This window comes from Scatophagus argus, chromosome 11 (assembly GCF_020382885.2).
Source record: "Scatophagus argus isolate fScaArg1 chromosome 11, fScaArg1.pri, whole genome shotgun sequence".
In the NCBI taxonomy this organism is placed as follows: Eukaryota; Metazoa; Chordata; class Actinopteri; family Scatophagidae; genus Scatophagus; species Scatophagus argus.
The window spans coordinates 19264090-19280256 of NC_058503.1; the positions used below are offsets into that span (position 1 = coordinate 19264090).

A 16167-nucleotide genomic window follows, 5' to 3' on the forward strand; every position below is an offset into this window, starting at 1 on the left:
AATGCATGTGGCATAATGATTGCAAGGCATGCTGAAATACACAGTGTGGCAGCCTGGCAGACAGGACTGATGAATAAGTAATGCACGCGTCCGCCTCGTAATGTACACACATGTGCATACACATACACACACACACACACACACACGCATGCAAACCATAACCACAAGCCGATTCATGCTCAGGAGACAGGGGGAAAAAAAGACAGCAACTCTTACTTTTTGCCTTCCTGCGCTCTTGTCTCCCCCCTCCTCTCCACAGTGACGGGGGAGGGAGGAGGGAGGAGGGTTGCTTTTTTCATCCATCTCCCCTGAGAACCCCAGACCCGACTCCAAATATGTGAGATACTGTGTCATTTATTATTGATTTGGGTTATTTATAATACACACACTCACTCTTTCTCTTTCTACATACCACCCCCACCCGCACTCCCCCTCCCCTCTCTCTGCCTCACGTCCAATTGATTAGTGTCTCTGGGAATCTCAAAATACAGACACTAAATCTGAAATTTCTATTCAGAGCGGTCGTTAAACTTTCTCAAATAATCCACCTCAAGTACCTTTCTTTGTCAAATAAAAACACAAGTTTAGGTGATGCAGTGGATTTATAAGAAGCAGCAGAAGCTCAGTTTATGCAGAATATGAGATCCCACCCTTTTAGTACCCTTTTATGTCCTAATTTAATACTGCTATAAAACACTGCTGAAGTGTAAAGAAACTCTCACTTGGTGCCAAAATCTTGTACTTTCTCCCTCGCATATTCTGCTACTTCTCTTGCATTGCCAATACATGGCAACAGACTTGAGGTTATTAAAAAAATATTTTAAAAGGCTTCACAGATCAGCCGAAGTAGAAAGTCGTGAGCTATCAGCAGTGTAGTCGGTCAGTGTTTTCAGCTGTCTTTGGCCTGTTCTTGCAAACATGGCAAATGCCCTCCATTTTCTTTAAATATGTTAACAAGTGTAGAAGGAGCAGACTGATATTAAATGAGTCCATAGTTATTTTAAAAGAGGAACAAATTCAAATGCTAGAATTTCTATTGTTTTTGTATAAGACAAAGTTGCAAGTTTACATTCAAAACGAGGAAGAGTTTGGAGCAACTGTATTGCGCGTCACGTTTCCATGAAATTGCGATAGGAATCAATAATCAATTGTAGCTATAAAACTGAGTTGTTGTCTTTCTGCCTTTCTCTTTCTCACACACACCAACGAAAGACTGCACAATCCTCAGATCAAGTTTGCCTCAAGCTGACAACTTGATAGAGTAACAAGCTCTAGAAAAACATCCATAACAAAAATCATTTTTGAATAACTCTGAGGAACAAAACATCAAGGCTTCAAAACAGCTTCTTTAAAACCAGACCAGGTGAGACAAAGGGATGTTTTGAGCTCTCGGCTGCAGTGCGGAGCTCCGTTCATTCATATTTTACGCCCTCTCCTTCCGTCTCAATGGTAATGCCTTCCCAGTCTGTGTGGAGTTTGCAGCAGACGTAGAGCCATTAGCTGTCGGCGATGCTAAACTGAACTTATAAGAGATGTGAGCTCACCACACTGATCCCTGTGCACTTTAAATCACATGGGTCACAGGAGTGGCCCCCGTGCACTAAAGCTGGACCCACAAACTCTTAATGTGCAGTGCGGATTATAGCAACCTGTCTAAAATGGATCTCATCAGTACTTCCTAGGGAAATGTAAACAGACACAGAGGCCGTAGATACGGTAAAAACTTAACGTATATAAATGGAGGATGAGCTCAGGTATAAACCATGACAAAATAGATCAAGGATTCATACTTTAAGAAAACAGAAGAAGAAAACCAGCCTAGCTATGGAAATACAAGGTGTTCTACTTCCTTCTGGTGTAGATCTGCTGATAATCAGCTTTGTGAAGGACCTTGTCTGATGACACATCTACTCGCAAAGGCTTGTTTATTGTGTTGGACAAGAGGAAGTCTATTCTTGAATTTGTGTTTCCAGCCTCTTCTCCATTACTTCTTTCAAGTGTACATCATTTAAGAACTAGAATGAACAATTTCAGACAGCAAACCATGGTCTATTTCTTCCTTTACATGAGTTTGTGGTACAGTCTATCCCTGACCACCATGCTGTAGCCATTAGGCTGTGGGTTTGTCTGTAATGAACTCCTCTTCCCGGACAGGGGGAGGCCCGCCTCTGGTCACAATGGTGTTGCTGGCCAGAAGCTGCAAAGGTCTGAGCCCTGGAGTGATCATCCATAATAGATGGCTTCCAGAGGACTCCGTTAGATTCACATGGTCCTGCTATGGCTTTTAAAAGCCTTTACAAAACACACCTCTGCATTAACAAGTGAGTTTAAGAGGAAGTGAAACGGCTAAGCATGTCTGGAGTCAAATATACATGTGTAATCCATCTGTCTGTCTTTACATCTGAACATACACAGATACTCTGTAAATTCACAGAATGCGTTACGGGATACTTAAGTTTAAATATCTAAATGTTACAGAAAATATGGCATCTTATATGTGGCATCCCATGCAAGCTTCTATTGGAGTGATAATGTGACTCATTACCAGGGCTGGGAACTAGGACGATTTTAAACTGTGATCGACCTTGCAGGTGTCCACAATCTAACTTTCAGGCGAAACATGGGTGGTGTTTAATGTTCTCTTACTTCTTTCCAAATGTCACATAACCTCAATAACATATCAGGTCTGTGTAAACTGATCAATTAAAGTGATGTAGCCGGTTAGATAGCTCTGCTGATTGGATAATTTTTTTTTCCACGTGGCTCATCCTTTGAGTGATGCAAACAATGCAGTGCAAGTTATAGCTAGCAGCATGGCAGATGAGCTTGTGTGAAAAACAAATTATCGTTAATACAATGGTGTGTTTTAACGATGGAAATGGTGAAATTTTCAAGTTTCAAGTCTGGCTACAGCCTATAGGACCCACCCCTTTAAAATTGAGTATAGAGACTGCAAAATGATAACAAATGAATACATAATATATAATAGGTTATATTATTTTTGGCCAGACCGCACACTCCTATTCATTAGTGCTGAAAAACAATTCAGAGAAGTGTCTGTTGATATTATCATCTGTTGGTGTGTCACAGCAGAGCCAGTGAGACATCGGCCTCAAATTGCAGAAGGGGAAGGCGACAGAAGCCAGAGATGCCCATCAACAAGTCAAAATAAAACAAACTGGAATGTGCCGGGCTTGTTGGTTACAGTAACCAGGTGCATTTTAGTACTTACAGTGTAGGGTTTAGAGAACGGTAAGATTCCATCCACCATGTAAAATGGACATGGATATTTGTACTTTTTCAATCTACAAAACTCAGACATGCAAATTTTCACCCCTGACCAACTGCAAAACATCTGGACATTAGTGGCTTTTGAGGACAAGTGAATAAACGTTTCTGCAAAACTGGACTTACTTTTGTGCTATTCTTATTTATGTTAATTATTTTTGAAGTTGTTTGCCACTAGTTTCTGCAGCTGACAATGTGATAACATTTAATCCACATGCTGATTGCTTAATAACAATAGCTAAAGCTGTGATAGCTGGACACACAAAGACATATTCAGACTAACTATAACATGTTTTGCAAACTATGTAAATTTCATATTTTTTTTTCTCTGTTCTTTAGCTGTCCATCTGAACAGTAGAAAAACTGACAATAAATTTTAAAGGAGATTGTATTCATTCAAACACACACTGCCACACACCGTGTGAATCTCCAGACGTCTAGGTCTCGGAAAGTCGAACCAGGCACTGAGCAAGGCAAAATACACCAGGCCATATGCAAAATTCATGCCATGGTAAAATCTTTTCCCTGTGCAATATCTACATAAATACAACCTGTCACACACACAGTCCAACCTGCTATTGCTGTCAGGATAATGGCACTGGTGCAGACAAAGTAGGTTAAGGCATTGCCTGTTCTGCTGGAAGACAAAAACAAGTCTGGCTATGAGCACTCTGCCATACTTTCAGACCAGAATGTGAAGAGTATGTGTGTGTGTGTGTGTGTGTCTCTCTCTCTCTCTCTCTTTCTAATGGAGTTGACATGAAGGCCACAACCTCAGGCTATGTCTGTAGATATCATTAGGCACTAGTACATTGTCTTGTATTCCCTTTATAACTCCAATCTTTCTCTTGGGATCAAATCTGATTTTGACTCTTTTCTCTGATAGCTTTAGGTCTCCTTTAGCAGGCTACTTAAACCTACTGCTTCAGTACATTGTACATGCAATGAACTTGCTGATATTCAGCTTCTATTTTTATTCCGCATGGAGGTATTTTGAAAAAGAAATAATAATAATAATAATAATAATAACAATAATGAAAATGTTTTAAGAACATGAAATGAGGTAAATTATGGAAGATTTTATTTCAGTTCATCAGAAGTTCAAGTGAACCATTTGGAAGCATCCCTTGGGCAATGAGTTTGACATGGTTGTTAGTGTGTGTGTGTGTGTGTGTGTGTGTGTGTGTGTGTGTGTGTGTGTTTGAGAGAGAGAGAGAGAGAGAGAGAGAGCCTGATGGTGGCTGAGGATAAAAGAAGCAGCTGCCCACCGACTCCTGTCTACACCAAATTGGCACAAGGCAGGGGAATCCATGCCAGGTCAGGGAGTGAGTGGGGGTGGTGGGGGGCTTTGGGGGCCCATCTGGGGAACTGGCACCAGGGCTTGAGGGCCGTGTGGGCTCCCCAGTGAGTATGTGTATACAAAACAGGTTGTCTTCCATTAGGAAAAGTGGCAAATCAAGCAGGTGCTGATTGTGTCTGTCATGGTTAGGCTGTAGGACTAAAATTCACAATGACGTTACAATCTTTTGAATCTCGGATTAACATTTGATTTGGTCATCCTGTTACAATAATTAATGCTTCACGCTTTAATGCTTACACTTTGCCTATGGTAGAATGGGCGCACTCATTGCAGATTTAAAGCTAATAAGTGATGAATAAGTGAAATTATCTGTTGGCAAGACAGAACCTGTTCATTACATTTGTACAGGTTAACTGAACTCTAAATAAAATAACTCAATGATTTCACTCACCATAGATACAACTTTTCATTTTGAGCATCAACTGCAGCAAAAGCAAAGAAGTAGTGGGGTTGAGAGACTACATGCGGAAATGAAAATAAAGAAGCAGATGATAAGCAGGTGAAAATGAGTTTAAATTCTGCCTGCCTAACTCCCAAAATCTTCATGTAAGGCAGGTTTCTTACAATCACAGAGCAAACACACATATTTACAATACCAAGATCAAGGTCAAGCATTCAGTCACTGACACAAACACATGCAACTATAAAACCTAATGTTCCAAAAAGCAAGGAGGGAGGCGGCAGGGGTCTGGCCAGCAGGCAAGTGTCTTTGTGCGGTCATGGCGACCTTCCGGCGGGGTGTCCTCTGGAACACACCTCATTGTCAGTCTCTGACTTCTCAACACTAAATCCTGTCCCATTTCAACTGCTTTTACACTCTCTTGTCTTCATGTACCACGTTATTTACAAATGCCCATTGTATTTACCCAAAAATAATAAAGGGATATTCAGAGTGAGGAGGAAAATGTGATTAAATCACAGTTATGACTGACTGTAAACTGTTGATCATTTCTTATGATTACAAGATGAAGAGCATGTAATTATGATATCAATATGTCACTACATACGCTACTGAAGCTTAGTAGTCTTGACAGCTACAGCAGTAATACGTTATGAAACATTCACTTGCTTTGACTCTGGGTCAAAATCAGTACATTAGCACAGGTTCTCCTTAACGGTGTAACATGTGTGTTTTGAAGCTGAGAATCTGCACAAAATTTCGTTATGCTTGCATAATGACAATAAAGACTCTTGAATCTTGAATCTTGAATGAAGTAATTTCCTAAAAAGACAAACACAGGTATAGACTTATACATTTCTCTCAGTCATCCTTGATGAGCCTCTAGAAGTGTGTGCTTTGCAGAAACCCTGCCCTTTGCCTGCATTCACCTCTTCTCTTAATACTTTGCTGTGTTGGGATGTTTCTTGAAGTCAGCCTTTGTGTACCTCTGTGCAGTCCCCAACCAATAAAAGCAAGAGTTCAGGACTCTTAAAAAACATTGTGACCGAGTGTGCTGTCTCTGTCTTTGTCTGTCTGTCAAAAAAGAGATGTAAGCACGTTTGTGTGAGCTACACTCAGGTAGGCAGGCTGAGCGGAGGCACACAGGGAGGGAATTGAACCTGTAACCTCAACTGTACTCACATAAAATTAGAAAATAATATTTTATTTTCCTGATTGCATACTTGCATATTCTAAAAGGTCTTGATTTCTGCTGCAACATGCAGATGCTACCGACAGGGTTTGGTATCAGCAACATGAATACATGGCATATCCCGCTTCTTGGTAGTGCATAATGTGGATATGACTACTTTTGTGGCACAAATTTGGCCCCTTAATACAGGCAATTATGTCAATGCCACATCCTACCCAAGTATTGTTGTTGACCATGTGCATCCATCTTCTAATTGCTACTTTCAGCAGGACGACGCACCATGTCAGAAAGGGAATATTTTCAGCAGTTATGTGCAGCCAATAAATCTATGATTCATAGTGCTACCATGTCAACATGGACCAGGATTTCTGAGGAATGTTCCAGCATCTTGTTGAATCCATGCAACCAAAAATTCAATGAGAAAATGAGAGAGGAGACCGGAGTTAAATACAACAGCAAGACAGCTGACGTATGTGTGTGAGAGGGAGAAGGAAAAGGAGTTTGAGAAGTAGAGACACAGAGAGACAGAATGAATTTGGCATAGCCCAAAAATATGCTTCTCTCCACTTTCGTGATTTCCTTTCCAGAGTTTTGAAATGGTAATGAGCATGCTGATATTTGCATAATGTTCTTTTCCTCATCCCTATTTTTCTACTTATCCTGGCCCTCTTCTCCGAAAATTGCCCATCTCCTCCCATGTCTCCTTCTTGATATCTTTTTTTATCATCTCCATTTCCCCCCCATCAACCTCCATCCATTGCATTTATTTTACCCACTCCTACCACGCTCTCAGGTTCTCATGTGCTCACAGATAATTCACAACTCTAAATAAAGATAAGATGTTCAGTCAGAAAAAAGAAACTGGCCAACAGGTCTGCCGCTTCTGTGTGAACAGCTCCCCATTCTTCTCTCTCAAAATGCTCGCCACCTCACATTCTGCTAAGTCTTAATATTGCACAGAAAATGGACATGTGCACAAAGCATTGAGACTAAAAAAACAAAACAAAACAAAAAAAAACTAAAAGAGACAACTGTCATGTTTTCTGATGATTACCAACAGTGCACACCAAGCCCTTGTGAAAGGAGCCATAATGAAGCCTTTCTGCGAGCTACAAAACCAGTTTTGGTCTACATTATGTGTCACTTCTTCTCCTCTATTTTCCCATCTTCTTCCCCTCAACCCACTTCTTCATCACTTCTCTCACCTTCGCCTCACTCCTCCTCACTCTCTGCAGTGTCTGTGCTCTGACAGTTATGTGTTAGTGGAGCGTGGGCTGCTGCTAATTTGTGCAGAGTGGGAGAAAGCTGTTTTGGCTTGGGGAGAAAAGAGCCTAGTTTAGGCTATATGGCGGGATGGATGGGCAGACATGCCCTGCACACGTGTGCGCACACGCAGACACACACACACACACACGCACACACACACACACGCACACACACAGACGCACACACACACACACTCCCTCCCAAATTTTCGCTCCATCTCCTAATGTCACATGTTCATTCATGGATACAAGCAGATGCCCAAACCCACGTTCACATCCAAGTGTGGAAGTGACTCTGAAAGGTGCCGACTTCTGTTCCTCTTACAGTACCTCCTCCTGTGCACAATTTAGTCATCCTGCTTAATATGCACCCAAATCTGTCTCATCCTTCTCCTCCACCTCTCTCTTCCGCATTTTCAAATTGTCAAACAACTCATTCGCTCTGATTGACGCTCATTCTACTTTTGATCCCAAACTTAGCTGTTAAAAAAACGCACAAACACGTGCACAGGACTGGTTACTTTCAGGCTGCCAACGCCGGCTGCAGCTGTTGCAGATTTAGTGGGTTGTGTGTTCACACGGTCTTGAACAACACACACACACTCATATACACACACACACACACACACAGGAAGTGTTACTGTTGCTCTTGGAACCCACTTAATTAATTCTAACACATCTCATGAATGTGTTAATAGAGCATTGTACTGCAGTTATTCCAATCAAATGCTGTTGTCCTTTTTTTGGCAGGCATTTAAAAATTTTGTTATTATTAGGACTGTACCAAACTGAAATTTGAGTTTTTTCAAGTCTAATTTGATTGAGCCATTTCTCAGCATTTAAAAGTGTTTCAAGTGTACTTGAAATTACAATTATTATTTGTATACATCGTAATTAATATGATTAATGAACCTATTTCTGAAATTTCAGGTTGTTTATTAGCAATGAATATTGAGTTTAATGAGAGGGTAAGAGTTTATAGGATTGCTACTCAACAAAGGAAGATAACCCACATGCCACCTAAAACAATAAATTCCTTACAGGCATAAAAATACTCTTAAAATAATTTTGCATCATAGTTTAAGAGAAATTTTACAGACGTCTTCAATTTTCTAGCTCAACATTACTAATTAACTCAGTCTAAGACTTCACTTTTTTCTACAGCTGACCTCAACAATTTAACCTCAAAAAGGCTCCACACAAGCATAAAGTTGCATTTATAGACTGTGTATATGCAACTTGTCCATGTGTTTGTGCAGTATCGTGTGTCACTGCTGCAAGCAAAGAAACATGCTATTAACAGGCTAATGCTCCAGGTCTTGGCAACCATATCTGTGACAACACAGCTGCATCAGCATTTCCTCTCGCCACATGGGACAAACATACCGCTTGTGGGTTGATGACATGCTGATGTGGCGTGATCATCCCACGTTCCTGTCAACAAGAGTGTGAAGTTCCAACAAAATGTCTCGTTTCACGGGGACTTTCATGTACACGCACGTGTGCGCTGGCATGTGCGGAGCAACATCTAAAAAGGAGTCGGCCACTGAATAATACATTGCCATGTGCTAAAAACAACGCACAACGTCAGCCGGTGGAAATGATTACATACTCAGGAGTAAATGATAAGTCTCCTCATAAACAGACACTGACAGAGTGTATTCTTGAGCCATACATTTAGCCAGCTAAGACAACCACGATATCACCAAATCCCCCATTTAGCACTGACGTCCTGTAATCACGCACAGTGCACGACACATTGGTCAACCTGAAGACGTGACTGCATCAATCACTTAGGCTGTAGGTGAGTATGTTTCTGACACGGAGTAGGGAAGCACCACAGTTAGACAGGAACAAGGAAAACTGGGTTTTTACAAAATGAAACTGATTCAAATGTTCAGGGTTAATGCAGCATCACTTCCTGTATGCCAGAGATTTGTTTGCTTATAAAAGCAAAAGCTGCTATAGGACATTTAGAAGAGCAACCTTTCACGAACTGAGAAGAAGTTGAAAATTGAATCAAATCAACTACTAAAGTCTCCTTTTGATTTGTACAGGTGATGAAAGGAAACTGTTATGGAACACAAAGACACAGACATGCGCGCACACACACACACACACACACACACACACACGCATAGATTTCCTACCAAAATGATTGAGTGCAGCTGGCTTAACAAGTTCCAGGGGCTGCTCGTTGCTGGTCAAGCCACCTGTCAGAGAGTAGAAAAAGATGTCTCAAATGTGGTGTTTGCAATGTTACTGAAATCAGCAGCTAAATGGATTCAAACCACCAACAGTGTCTTCTAGCCCCCAGGAAAAGAAGGTACAGACTATTGGGCAGGGATACAAAGGAACCAAGAGGATCAGGAGGAGTGGGATGTGAGACAAAGTAAGCAGAAGGTAGAGACAAGCAGATGTGTACAGTAATAAATCTTTCAGTATAGTCTGAAAAATGTTGGCTTTCAGGTGACAGCAAACAGTCTTTTGCTTTGATTCCATTCTCATGCCTTATAGTCCTGAATTCAAGCTCTTTTGTTGAGAGTGTTTGCATTCACTGCACAAACTTGTCACCAGATTTCTGCTCCCACCTGCAAACAGTTAGGCTGAAATTATGTCATCACTCAGCCTACATCGGCTTATCATTAAGACTGGCAGCTGGTACGGATGGTAGGGTCAGTAATCCTGCAATTATCACCACTTTCAGGAAGCAGACTTTCTTACAGTCACTTACTTCAAACTTCGCCTATACTCAGAGTTCAGTTGAGAAAGTGTGCTAGACAGGCAAATATGGTGTCTAAAACCGATGAGCAACTTTTTCAGAGACAGCTTTAAATTCGAAACGAAGTGTGGGCACGTCTGCAAGCGTCTCTCAAGCAAACATCAGAAATATCCATCGCAATCGTCCCTGAGCCAGCGGAGACAGGCGTGAGGAAAGAAAACTTAGTCTAGAAGGAAGGAAAATGTGAGAGCAGAGTATGTGCTGTGTCACACATGAACGAGCGGCAGCATGACATACCCACAGCTACTACGGATTTTGTTTTTCTGGGTTGCTAGGCGCTATTTTCAGCCTAAGCAGACTGCTCCATGATTAATACATGATGGAAGGAGGGGCTGAATTAAATATTCATATCTAAGCCTACGCACAAACACACACAAAATGCATATACTTGAATTTCATATTCCATTTGCTTTGTTTGTTGAACAAAAGTAGATAGTAAGACAAAACTACACCAGGAAACCAAATAAAAACAGAAAACATTTTCTTATCTGCAGACTGTGAGGGGAGACCTTTCTCTAAAGGAAGAGAAGAAAAAAAGAGAACCGGTTGATGGAGTATTATATGAGCACTTTATGTGTGTGTGTGTGTGTGTGTGTGTGTGTGTGTGTGTCAGTAGGGTGGCAGTGGCAGATGGCAGAAAGACAACACCAGAGTTTGGTAGGCGAGAGACAGGCCAAGCAATCACACACTCAAACACACACCCAAAGGGAGAGCTGAAAGTGTAAGTGAGAGTTTTGCATCTTCCCTCTGCTACACTTACAACTGACCCCCTCGGTTTTTCATTTTGCTCTGTGGCCCCCTTAAACCCCTTTGCAAGAGTCTTCACAAAATTAGAAAGTAATAGACAAAAACAAAAAGAACGTGACAAAAAAAAAAAAACCTGATTTACACAGTAGATTTGCACTGGAGCGTGTGTGTGTGTGTGTGTGTGTGTGTGTGTAGGTCTATGTGAGGACAGTGTATGTGCCAAAGGGAGGAACATACATGCGTATATTTATCTCTCTGTGTACAGGAAACGTATCTCATGGAAACCAGGCAGGTTTACAGGTTGTCCACCCATGACCTCTTAACGCCTGGGGAGGAAGACAGGCCAAGTGCTTTCTGCCCTAACACACGACGATGAGAGAAAACCTCCATGGAAACCACAACAAACAGATACGCAGAGAGAGAAAGAGAGGGAGACTCGTGTAACAGGAAGAGGAACTGTTTTCTCATAAATATAGTTTTGTTATTATCAATGCCAGCACTACAGGCATTTAGCCAGTATGTTTTATAATCTATAAAGTTTGTGATAAACTTGCTTTTAACATGTGGGCATAAACTAGAGCTCACAATGCAAGCTGTTGTTCACATACATACATAAAATATACAGCTCACGCTTTCAGTCACTTTTCTTTCCAAACACTGAATTATTCCTGGATATATTTTTTTTTATAGTATTTGCTGACTTTTTCTATTTTATAGCACTGTAAATGAAATATCGTTGGGTTTTGGACTGTTACGCAACCAAAACAAGCAACCCGAAGACGTCATCTTGGTATCTGAGAACATTTGTCACTCTGTTACATGTTTTTGCAGCATTTTATAGACTTAAAGATCACTCTGTTAATCCTAAATGAATGGGCACTGATGGATAGGCAATCAGCTCTTAATCTGAGAAGTCACTTCATTACTAGTAAGTCTGCGGATCATTCTGGTCACATTTGCAATTTACAATTATTTACAATTGTTTAATTGTTGAAAAGACCTCCTCCTCTGACAGCAAAATGTATGTGCTTATTTCCACTCAGCTCTCTCGTGATTTACTGTCTTCCAGAGCCAGCTATAATGGACAGGGGGCATGTATAGACTGTCCACTATAGAGTAGACACTGTGCACAGACACACGTATTAACTGTGAAGCACTCTCATCCATGCTGTTCACGGTACTCATCCATCCCGTTCAAACCACTTCACCATTGTCTCAGTGTTTGATTGAAAGGTTGCCCTCTCTGTCACACAACTATCATCTGCTGTTACAGCGGTAACAAGAGATAAAGTTCAAGAGAGATGAGACACAGTGGTACCTCATTCTGTGGTCCATCTTTCATCTATGCTTGAATGACTGACTGACTGAATGGATGGAAAGAAGGGTGTCCTGCTGGGAAATCCAACCATAACTAAATGTATTTTTAGATGCTTTCAACGAGGGGTAAACACTAGGCCCGTCTTCTATCCTTCATTTTTACACTATTTAAATATAAACGATGGCTTTGTACCATAATATATGTAGCATTACCTCATTATGTAAGTAAGTGATGACCTGAGGGGTGTTATTGCTGTGCTGAGATGTGTACAATATAGGACACCATTACTGTGGGAGTCATGTGGACCCTTTAATGTGCTGACCTGCATGACCTGTGCCATATGCATGGCCCACAGCAACAGTCAAGCATCTCCCCAGTGACATGTAGGAATACAGATATGGCCAATAAAATATATATATATATATATAAAAAAACATACATGCACATCAAGGAAAAAGTACATGCACGGCTCCAAACCTGGGAAGGAAAGTGATTTGCTCTTTTCACATGTGTCACATCCCATTTTTAAAAGCCTAGATGTGTCGACAGACTTCCTTGTGGACAGACATACGTGATCACCACATGGAAAAAGGAAGAGACAGAGTGCCAAGTTACCGACGTCTGGCAAGAAGACAAGTTGGCTCGCAGGCTAGCAGGAAGCAGGAGTGCCCGCTTCAGTGGATGCACACCCGGTGTACAATGGAGAGGAGAACCCTTCCATGATGTAAGAAGAGATACGCAGATCAATCACGACCATTCATTAAAAACACATGCAAAACGCATGGAAGGTCATATAGTATGACTGCATGTGTATGCAAGCAAACACACTGTAGGCCCGTTAAAGTGCCTTATTGCGGGCCGCCTCCACCTGACTTCCACTCACCACAACACTGTGCCAGCCACACCAACCTGTCTAGTCCACTAGAACTCAGTCTGGTGTATTCTGAGCCCTCGATATCAGCATCATAGCTCTGCCATCCTCTGCTTTGCCAACTATGCCATCCTGTCTGCTGAGGCTCCACCAAAATTGCCCTTCTGCTACAACCAAACTCTGAGCCAGTCTGAGAGTGTGCCAGCCACGCCAACCTGTCACCGCCACTCTACAGCACAAGATAACCTGCTGGGAGGCCGACATATGAGGAGATTCATTCCAAAATGAGATACCAATCATTTTGTTGAAAACACAAATTAACTACTTTTCACAGGCAAATTTGCGGCTTCACTATCTAGCTATCGAAAACTGAATGCTGGGACTGGCCTCTATGCTCATCCAGTCCAACTTCTTAAATCATTTTTTTTAATAAGATGATGGATGTTGATAAGCAACTTATGGCTCTATGACTCAGGAGTTTCGCAAGAAGTTATCATAACCTGATTCCAGTCGAGGAGTTCATTCTCCATTCTGTGTCCTTGAACCTCCCAACAACACTGATAGGTGTCAGGCTGGAAAATATGTCCTGCTGCCTTGTTAATAGCAGCAAGTCAAGCTGCCACAACTGCTGCCAAACTTCTGCACCATGTGTTAACCTTGGTGGACCGTTTCCCCCACAGACTAACTTGCTAGCATCTATATGTTGGGAGAATGAACAGTATCAAATGACTTTTTACAGTTTGGCACATATTTTTGTGTGTTCACACACAGACTGTCACCTCCATGACACAATATGGGGACACAGTGAATTATGTCCTTCTTGTCTCTCACTTGTGACATTTTTATATTTTTATTTCTTTATATCTTATCAAATACATTACTCTGTATTACAAACTCCTGGTCTGTAATATAAATAAAACAGAGCAAATGTTTCCAGTGCTTAGAAGTTCACATGTGTGTGTGCAGGATTAAACCCCTGTGAAACTTCTCACCACTGCCTTTCACTTACGAGGTATGAAGAAGACAAAGAGACAAACTTTAAGTGTTGTTTACAAATGTATTGGTGTGTATCTAGAGTGGGTACACTCAGACAAACATCAACACCCTCATCATCATCACAGACATGTAATACACTGACACTGAGACTGGAATCTGAAATACTCAAACTGAGAATGATATCTACACAATCAACCAGCAGCACAGAAGTCCAGAACTTAAACTGTTTGTACTGCAGTTAACCAGGATTAACATCAAAACAGGAAATGTACATACAGTTTGGAATCACCTCTTATAGTGATGTGTTTCTTCTTCCCTTCGATAGTGACCCATTTGGATAAAACCATTTAAATCAGACACCAAATGTCTTGTTGTTGTGTTTTTGGAGCTGTTGAAATCAGCACACATTTTTGAGACTTTTTATTACCAAAGACTGGTGATTTTTTTTTATATTGGAATCTTACTGTTGCTCAGACGTATCTCTGTCTCTTTCTGGTTTTTCAGTTGTAAGTCTGGGTGAAACACTGCACAGAGGTCAGTTCTCCTTGTACCACAAAGCATGTATTTGCAAAGAGGACTTTCTTCAATCTAAAAGCACAAAAAAAAAACGTTCAAAAATACAGACTAGTCCTCTCTGACATCTGACAGCACCACATCCAACTCCGGGGGCAGGTAAATCCAAACTTTTAAAAGGTGGTGTGACACAAAACACCTACACATATTGCTACAGTTGTTATCAAGTTAAACGTGACAACTGATCGTGATATAGATTTTAGATCAGATGGCACAGAACTTCGATGCACTACTCTTACTGTGGCTCACACTATAATTTTTCAGGAAGAGAGGCCATGTGGTCTGGCAGCAGGCAAGTAACACAAGGTCCACTGGGACTTGTGTGTGTGCTGAAAGAGCTGAAAGTGTACTGAAAGGAACAGAGACATCTGTAGAGGAGTGCAGGGGTCACTGGGTCGAGTGAAGGGCCTCTCTGTTTGTAAAAGGTCTTACACATGTGGACATCACATGTTGGATTACATTTTCTGGTTACACAAAAGGTCACAAATATTGTAATGCACATGTATGAAAGTCTATAACATACAAATTAACATCACCTCAGGCAAGGCAGAGTCAGAATCCGTGTTCTCTGGGCTCTGCCACCACAGAAGAGAGAGCGACGGCATATCTGTGTCGCCATCGACTACATGACCTTTCATCGCAGAGCAAAAAATGTGACAATAAACATGCCGGGCATTCAAGGGATTCTACAGCATGACAAATTACATTTGGTTGGGCTCTGTTAAGTTCCTTTGAAGACAAACAAGCAAACAGACTGTTTACCTTTTAGCGTCAAAGACACAGGACACCCGAGTAAATCTGAACTTTTTCACATCACACAAAAGTGAAACAGACCGAAAGGCTTATCTTCAAGGAAAGAACTCATCAGTTCAAATGCAGCACTGAGGCCAACGTGGTGATAACGGTTACAATCTCTCCTCACTGCTTCTCTCTTCCAGCCTGAATTTTTTGCCCAGTCACTTTCTCAAGTCACTCACACAGTCACTATCCCAAATTACTCATACTTATTCCCGTCACTGAGTGTTACCTTGCAGAAACAAAGCGAGAGACAAGTAGAGAATGGACATGATAAGCTAGTTACATCAGCGAGCTGTAAACCACTGCTGTGAAGTACACCTTTTGTGTCTCAGTCTGTTTTCACAAGAACCGTCTTCACTTTGTGTGTGTGTGTGTGTGTGTGTGTGTGTGTTTCGATGCCTGGAATATGGGTGTGATTCCCAGCGTGTCCAGTCATGTTGAACCATGTTAAGTAAGTGTTGCAGCCACCAGCTTCGAAGATCACAGTGTGTGTGCATGTTTTTGGAGGCCTGTGGTTAGTTAGTCTCTCTGTATGCTGTGGGTGTGAATGGACAAGATAAAAAGCTGTACGTCTTTG

General features: G+C 41.4%; 1 protein-coding gene across 2 annotated transcripts in view; it reads right to left on the reverse strand.

The window, feature by feature from the left end:
* The window catches only part of hdac4 (histone deacetylase 4), a 101145-nt gene that overhangs the window by 53416 nt on the left and 31562 nt on the right, over positions 1-16167 (reverse strand). The window contains exon 3 of one of the 2 annotated variants that reach the window (XM_046404645.1): positions 9656-9718. The exons of the other annotated variant lie outside the window; for it this stretch is intronic. Coding sequence (XP_046260601.1) covers positions 9656-9718 — 63 coding nt within the window. The remainder of the gene's footprint in view (positions 1-9655; positions 9719-16167) is intronic. 2 annotated transcript variants of the gene reach the window in all.